Raw genomic sequence first — 8,607 nt, forward strand, 5'->3', positions numbered from 1 at the left:
TCTTTGGATTTCTTGGATGTCACTATTAAGAGACCCGATGGGTTTCCTGCAAACCGATATTTTCAGAAAAGAAACAGCTACTAACACTTTGTTATATGCTTCTTCTGGGCATCCAAGACACATGATTCGATCTGTTCGGGTAGGACAATTCCTCCGTCTCTGTCGGATCTGTTCTTCGAATAGTGACTTCGAGTTTAGAGCGGAGGAACTTAGACAGCATTTCCTATCACGTGGGTACAGCCATAGGATGATTAAGACAGCTTACCATCGAGCCAAACATGCCTCCCGACATGAATTATTATATAACACTGAGTCTAAATGTAGATCTAGGGTTGATCAAACAGTGAGGTTCTATTTTACACGGGGCTTGGCCAATTCTTAGGGTTGATCCCATTATTAGTACATTTATTCCATCAAAACCCTCTGTCATTTAGACATTCCAAAAATTTGAGGGACCATCTTGTCTTCAGCCATTATGCTGGACAGAAAATACCTACCTTTATGGACAATTTCAGAATGAGGGGTGGCTGTGTTCCGAGTGGTAGATGCGATAGTTTTGTTAATTTGGATGGTACAAGGCTATTTAAGATCAAACAACATATTACTTGCACTACAAGATATGTTGTATACTATGCCATGTGCCCATGCGGCCTTATTTATGTTGGATTAACAACGCGCCAACTTAAGGTACGCACCAGGGAACACGTTTTGGGGATCCAGGCGGCGATCTGCCATATGGACGCTTCCGCCCCGAAATCAATACCACGACACTTTAAAAACTTCCATAATTGTGATAGTACCCTATTAAGGGTACGTGGTATTGATGCCCTCAAAATTAATATTAGTGGGGATGGTTTGTCCAAACGCCTGGCTACGCTGGAGACGAGATGGATTTGGTCATTAAATACAATTCAACCCTTTGGCCTTAATGAATGCCTGTCTTTTGTCCCTTTCCTGTAGTCCATCGGCTGATGTGTACCAATTAGTGCGGCTTTTTCCGCATTTCTTTTTTATTGCTATGTTTTTAATTATTGTATATTTATATTTTTAGTGACATTTGATGATTACCACACTGCAATGATGAGTGATTGGAATCTGGAAGAAGGCGATCCATATCTCCGGCTATTCATATTGTATTTTCTATCTCATTTATGCATATTATTTATATAAGGTAGGGAATGACAGACCCCACATTACACATGGAGGACAGGTAGAGGGTGACAGACCCTGCACTACACTTCCAATATATATATATATATATATATATATATTGATTTGGACTTATTACACTCTAGTTCTCCTGTGGTGGTTTTTATGTTTTCCATGTGTAGTGTGGAGTCTGTCACTCTCTACCTCTCCTCCATGTGTAGTGCGTGGTCTGTCACTCCCTACCTGTCCTCCATGTGTAATGCGTGGTCTGTCACTCCCTACCTGCTCTCCATGTGTAGTGCGGAGTCTGTCACTCCCTGACTGCCCTCCATGTGTAGTGCGGAGTCTGTCACTGTCTACCTGTCCTCCATGTGTAGTGTGGAGTCTGTCACTCTCTGCCTGTCCTCCATGTGTAGTGTGGAGTCTGTCACTCCCTGCCTGCCCTCCATGTGTAGTGTGCAGTCTGTCACTCCCTGCCTGCTCTCCATGTGTAGTGCGGAGTCTGTCACTCTCTACCTGTCCTCCATGTGTAGTGCAGAGTCTGTCACTACCTGCCTGCCCTCCATGTGTAGTGCGGAGTCTGTCACTCCCTGCCTGCCCTCCATGTGTAGTGTGCGGTCTGTCACTCCCTGCCTGCCCTCCATGTGTAGTGCGGAGTCTGTCACTCCCTGCCTGCCCTCCATGTGTAGTGCGGAGTCTGTCACTCCCTGCCTGCCCTCCATGTGTAGTGCGGAGTCTGTCACTCTCTACCTGTCCTGCATGTGTAGTGAGGAGTCTGTCACTCCCTGCCTGCCCTCCATGTGTAGTGCGGAGTCTGTCACTCTCTACCTGTCCTCCATGTGTAGTGCGGAGTCTGTCACTCCCTGCCTGCTCTCCATGTGTAGTGCGGAGTCTGTCACTCCCTGCCTGCCCTCCATGTGTGGTACGGAGTCTGTCACTCCCTGCCTGCCCTCCATGTGTAATGCGTGGTCTGTCACTCTCTACCTGTCCTGCATGTGTAGTGTGGGGTCTGTCACTCCCTGCCTGCTCTCCATGTGTAGTGCGGAGTCTGTCACTCCCTGCCTGCCCTCCATGTGTAATGCGTGGTCTGTCACTCCCTGCCTGCCCTCCATGTGTAGTGTGGGGTCTGTCACTCCCTGCCTGCCCTCCATGTGTAGTGTGGGGTCTGTCACTCCCTGCCTGCCCACCATGTGTAGTGTGGGGTCTGTCACTCCCTGCCTGCCCTCCATGTGTAGTGTGGGGTCTGTCACTCCCTGCCTGTCCTCCATGTGTAGTGTGGGGTCTGTCACTCCCTGCCTGTCCTCCATGTGTAGTGTGGGGTCTGTCACTCCCTGCCTGTCCTCCATGTGTAGTGTGGGGTCTGTCACTCCCTACCTGTCCTCCATGTGTAGTGCGGTGTCTGTCACTCCCTACCTGTCCTCCATGTGTAGTGCGGAGTCTGTCACTCCCTGCCTGTCCTCCATGTGTAGTGTGGGGTCTGTCACTCCCTGCCTGTCCTCCATGTGTAGTGTGGGGTCTGTCACTCCCTGCCTGTCCTCCATGTGTAGTGTGGGGTCTGTCACTCCCTACCTGTCCTCCATGTGTAGTGTGGGGTCTGTCACTCTCTGCCTGCTCTCCATGTGTAGTGCGGAGTCTGTCACTCCCTGCCTGCCCTCCATGTGTGGTACGGAGTTTGTCACTCCCTGCCTGCCCTCCATGTGTAATGCGTGGTCTGTCACTCTCTACCTGTCCTGCATGTGTAGTGTGGGGTCTGTCACTCCCTGCCTGCTCTCCATGTGTAGTGCGGAGTCTGTCACTCCCTGCCTGCCCTCCATGTGTAATGCGTGGTCTGTCACTCCCTGCCTGCCCTCCATGTGTAGTGTGGGGTCTGTCACTCCCTGCCTGCCCTCCATGTGTAGTGTGGGGTCTGTCACTCCCTGCCTGCCCTCCATGTGTAGTGTGGGGTCTGTCACTCCCTGCCTGTCCTCCATGTGTAGTGTGGGGTCTGTCACTCCCTGCCTGTCCTCCATGTGTAGTGTGGGGTCTGTCACTCCCTGCCTGTCCTCCATGTGTAGTGTGGGGTCTGTCACTCCCTACCTGTCCTCCATGTGTAGTGTGGGGTCTGTCACTCCCTACCTGTCCTCCATGTGTAGTGCGGAGTCTGTCACTCCCTGCCTGTCCTCCATGTGTAGTGTGGGGTCTGTCACTCCCTGCCTGTCCTCCATGTGTAGTGTGGGGTCTGTCACTCCCTACCTGTCCTCCATGTGTAGTGCGGAGTCTGTCACTCCCTGCCTGTCCTCCATGTGTAGTGTGGGGTCTGTCACTCCCTGCCTGCCCTCCGTGTGTAGTGTGGGGTCTGTCACTCCCTGCCTGCCCTCCATGTGTAGTGTGGGGTCTGTCACTCCCTGCCTGCCCTCCATGTGTAGTGTGGGGTCTGTCACTCCCTGCCTGCCCTCCATGTGTAGTGTGGGGTCTGTCACTCCCTGCCTGCCCTCCATGTGTAGTGTGGGGTCTGTCACTCCCTGCCTGCCCTCCATGTGTAGTGTGGGGTCTGTCACTCCCTGCCTGTCCTCCATGTGTAGTGTGGGGTCTGTCACTCCCTGCCTGTCCTCCATGTGTAGTGTGGGGTCTGTCACTCCCTGCCTGCCCTCCATGTGTAGTGTGGGGTCTGTCACTCCCTGCCTGTCCTCCGTGTGTAGTGTGGGGTCTGTCACTCCCTGCCTGTCCTCCGTGTGTAGTGCGGGTCTGTCATTCCCCTACACATGGAGGACAAATTGACAGCCGGCTCAGAGAAAGTGCTGCGTGTCGGTTCCCAAGGACGCTAGTACCCTTGATCTAAGCCCTGACCACCGCCGGCACTTCCGCATCAGTGAAACGCCAGCAGCGTGTCAGGTCACATGATCACGCTGCTGATGTCACTCGCCGGCTCTTCACAGGCAGCCTTGTAGTTTGTGGTAAGTGCTCCAGCTCCAGACGGCTGGGTAATGGAGGCTGGAGCTCAAGACACCGAAGGGAAATTTAAGGGGGCTGCTAAGTACCCAGCTAGGAAGGGATGGTTTTGGTCGGAGGGGACGCTATTTGGCAGCAGACGTCACACAAGGTAGCAAGGATAGGGAGGAAGCAGGGCAAGGGGAGAAAACTGTGTGAGGACTGAAGCAAGGCCAGGGGGCTGGATGGGTGCAATGTCCTGATTTCTGCCCCCATAATGTGCTCAGATTTCTTCTGCCTCCCCGCCCCCCATATTTTCCTCAGATTTCTCCACCACATGCAACTGCACCCGGGAAGGGGGGATGGGGGCAGAAACCAGGACATTATGGGGGCAGAAATCTGAGGATATTATAGGGGGCAGAAATCTGAGGGGGGGATGGGGGCAGAAAGGAAATGGGAGTATCCACATGTACTGGCGACATTCACAACAACAAACAGAAAAGATGTGACGGATCCACTCACTGGGGGTCTCCAGGGGCCGGATGGAGCGGGGCTGCGGGAGCTCAGGGACAGTCACCGGGGGGGACGACATGGAGGTCAGATCTCCTGGTGCCTCCGAGCGCGGGTCCCAGGGCACAGGCTCACTGTGCTCTCCGGTGCCGGGCGCAGGACTGGTATAGGCTGCGGTGCCAGGCTGAAGACTGTACTCTCCGGTGCCGGGCTCAGCGTCGGTATAATCTCCGGTACCGGACTCAGGATCGTACTCTCCGGTGCCCGGCACAGAGGTGGGAGCCCCCGCCGGTCCCTCCATAGTGTCACTGCCCAGCAGGTCGCCCAGCTCCGTCCCGTTGTCAGCAGCCGGACGCTCAGTAGCAGAGGCCGCCGCCCCGCACACCGCTGCCACCAGCAGCCCCACCACATAGCGCTGACATACGGCCATGGCGGCGACCTGTCCTGCGTTGCTATAAACAACAACGATCCAGGAAGTGACGGTTAAATCCTTCCTGCTCCTCAGGATAATGGATAATCTGTAGGAACAAGATAGAAAACCCCAGGCCTCCTACAGCAACGTGCAGCGCCATCCGGCGGCAGCCTTCACTTCCCCGAGTAACAGAATGATCAATAACTCCCTTCTATAAGATATTTTACTCTTTACAAATATCCTCATCTCTTATAGTGTCAGATGTAGGTACCATCACCCATTATGTGCCCGCAGAAATGCACAGCTTCTTGGACAGAGAGTGACAGACCCCATACTACACATGGAGGAGAGGTAGAGAGTGACAGACCCCACACTACACATGGAGGAGAGGTAGAGAGTGACAGACCGCACACTACACATGGAGGAGAGGTAGAGAGTGACAGACCGCACACGACACATGGCGGAGAGGTAGAGAGTGACAGACCCCACACTACACATGGAGGAGAGGTAGAGAGTGACAGACCCCACACTACACATGGAGGAGAGGTAGAGAGTGACAGACCGCACACTACACATGGAGGAGAGGTAGAGAGTGACAGACCGCACACGACACATGGCGGAGAGGTAGAGAGTGACAGACCCCACACTACACATGGAGGAGAGGTAGAGAGTGACAGACCCCACACTACACATGGAGGAGAGGTAGAGAGTGACAGACCCCACACTACACATGGAGGAGAGGTAGAGAGTGACAGACCCCACACTACACATGGAGGAGAGGTAGAGAGTGACAGACCCCACACGACACATGGAGGAGAGGTGGAGAGTGACAGACCCCACACGACACATGGAGGAGAGGTAGAGAGTGACAGACCGCACACTACACATGGAGGAGAGGTAGAGAGTGACAGACCGCACACGACACATGGCGGAGAGGTAGAGAGTGACAGACCGCACACTACACATGGAGGAGAGGTAGAGAGTGACAGACCCCACATTACACATGGAGGAGAGGTAGAGAGTGACAGACCCCACACGACACATGGCGGAGAGGTAGAGAGTGACAGATCCCACACTACACATGGAGGAGAGGTAGAGAGTGACAGACGACACATGGCGGAGAGGTAGAGAGTGACAGACCGCACACTACACATGGAGGACAGGTAGAGAGTGACAGAGCCCACACTACACATGGAGGACAGGTAGAGAGTGACAGATCCCACACTACACATGGAGGAGAGGTAGAGAGTGACAGACCGCACACTACACATGGAGGAGAGGTAGAGAGTGACAGAGCCCACACTACACATGGAGGAGAGGTAGAGAGTGACAGAGCCCACACTACACATGGAGGAGAGGTAGAGAGTGACAGAGCCCACACTACACATGGAGGACAGGGAGGGAGTGACAGTCCCCACACTACACATGGCGGAGAGGTAGAGAGGGACAGATCCCACACTACACATGGCGGAGAGGTAGAGAGGGACAGAGCCCACACTACACATGGAGGGCAGGTAGAGAGTGACAGACCCCACACTATAGATGGAGGGCAGGCAGGGAGTGACAGACCCCACACTACACATGGAGGAGAGGTAGAGAGGGACAGATCCCACACTACACATGGTGGAGAGGTAGAGAGGGACAGATCCCACACTACACATGGAGGAGAGGTAGAGAGGGACAGATCCCACACTATACATGGAGGAGAGGTAGAGAGTGACAGAGCCCACACTACACATGGATGAGAGGTAGAGAGTGACAGAGCCCACACTACACATGGAGGACAGGGAGGGAGTGACAGTCCCCACACTACACATGGAGGACAGGTAGAGAGTGACAGATCCCACACTACACATGGAGGAGAGGTAGAGAGTGACAGACCGCACACTACACATGGAGGAGAGGTAGAGAGTGACAGAGCCCACACTACACATGGAGGAGAGGTAGAGAGTGACAGAGCCCACACTACACATGGAGGAGAGGTAGAGAGTGACAGAGCCCACACTACACATGGAGGACAGGGAGGGAGTGACAGTCCCCACACTACACATGGCGGAGAGGTAGAGAGGGACAGATCCCACACTACACATGGCGGAGAGGTAGAGAGGGACAGAGCCCACACTACACATGGAGGGCAGGTAGAGAGTGACAGACCCCACACTATAGATGGAGGGCAGGCAGGGAGTGACAGACCCCACACTACACATGGAGGAGAGGTAGAGAGGGACAGACCCCACACTACACATGGAGGAGAGGTAGAGAGGGACAGATCCCACACTACACATGGTGGAGAGGTAGAGAGGGACAGATCCCACACTACACATGGAGGAGAAGTAGAGAGGGACAGATCCCACACTATACATGGAGGAGAGGTAGAGAGTGACAGAGCCCACACTACACATGGATGAGAGGTAGAGAGTGACAGAGCCCACACTACACATGGAGGACAGGGAGGGAGTGACAGTCCCCACACTACACATGGAGGACAGGTAGAGAGTGACAGATCCCACACTACACATGGAGGAGAGGTAGAGAGTGACAGAGCCCACACTACACATGGAGGAGAGGTAGAGAGTGACAGAGCCCACACTACACATGGAGGACAGGGAGGGAGTGACAGACCCCACACTACACATGGAGGAGAGGTAGGGAGTGACAGACCCCACACTCAGGGCCGCCATCAGGGCATGACAGCCATGACTGGCGTATGGGGCCCGGTGAGTTAAGGGTATCTGGTAACGGATTGGAAAACTTATGGAAACTAAGGTCAATCTTTAATTAATTTGTCAGCCAGGTTGCATACACTGCCATGAGCTTCTGACAGCTACCGGAGATGTATGATGAGATAAAGAGGACACATCGCCTGTTTTACCATGTTTTAGAAAATATTTGCATTTCTAATCATCAAACTTCTAGATCATATTTACAAAAGACCACAGTACCAACCCATGCAAAAATAAATGATTGGCACAAGGAATGTAAAATTAACAAATTTTATTAATGAATCATCAGTTAAACATACATCATAGTTACCTAGGCACCTCAAACAACAACTAGACGCCACTAGGTGTAGGGCACAAATAACCACAACTGCTATATTGTAACTAGTAAGAGATAGACTCATACAGTATAACATATAACCTACACATGGTACCTCCCTATGCCATACCTAGTTTAAGCCACTGGCGCACGCCTAAGTGGCAAAACAAACCGAGGGAAACTGTCCATGTGCTTAGTAGGATGCCTACATAGTATAGAAGTACTCCAATAGCAAGTGAAGGTATGTTACCTGTATAGTGCCCACGTCCTAATGCGCGGCCCACCCCTAGGGGTATAGAGTACTTCTATACTATGTAAGGCATCCTACTAAGCACATGGACAGTTTTCCTCGGTTTGTTTTGCCACTTAGGCGTGCGCCAGTGGCTTAAACTAGGTATGGCATAGGGAGGTACCATGTGTAGGTTATATGTTATACTGTATGAGTCTATCTCTTACTAGTTACAATATAGCAGTTGTGGTTATTTGTGCCCTACACCTAGTGGCGTCTAGTTGTTGTTTGAGGTGCCTAGGTAACTATGATGTATGTTTAACTGATGATTCATTAATAAAATTTGTTAATTTTACATTCC

At 52.5% G+C, this 8,607-nt stretch overlaps 1 protein-coding gene across 2 annotated transcripts in view; it reads right to left on the minus strand.

Annotated features, from left to right (window-relative positions):
- The window catches only part of TCTN1 (tectonic family member 1), a 98,644-nt gene extending 93,619 nt beyond the window's left edge, over positions 1-5,025 (minus strand). For both annotated transcript variants that reach the window (XM_069755130.1, XM_069755123.1), the window contains exon 1: positions 4,579-5,025. In XM_069755130.1, coding sequence (XP_069611231.1) covers positions 4,579-4,996 — 418 coding nt within the window. In that variant the 5' untranslated portion in view covers positions 4,997-5,025. The remainder of the gene's footprint in view (positions 1-4,578) is intronic.
- Positions 5,026-8,607: the final 3,582 nt, after the last annotated feature.

This window comes from Ranitomeya imitator, chromosome 1 (genome assembly GCF_032444005.1).
Source record: "Ranitomeya imitator isolate aRanImi1 chromosome 1, aRanImi1.pri, whole genome shotgun sequence".
Taxonomy (NCBI): Eukaryota; Metazoa; Chordata; class Amphibia; order Anura; family Dendrobatidae; genus Ranitomeya; species Ranitomeya imitator.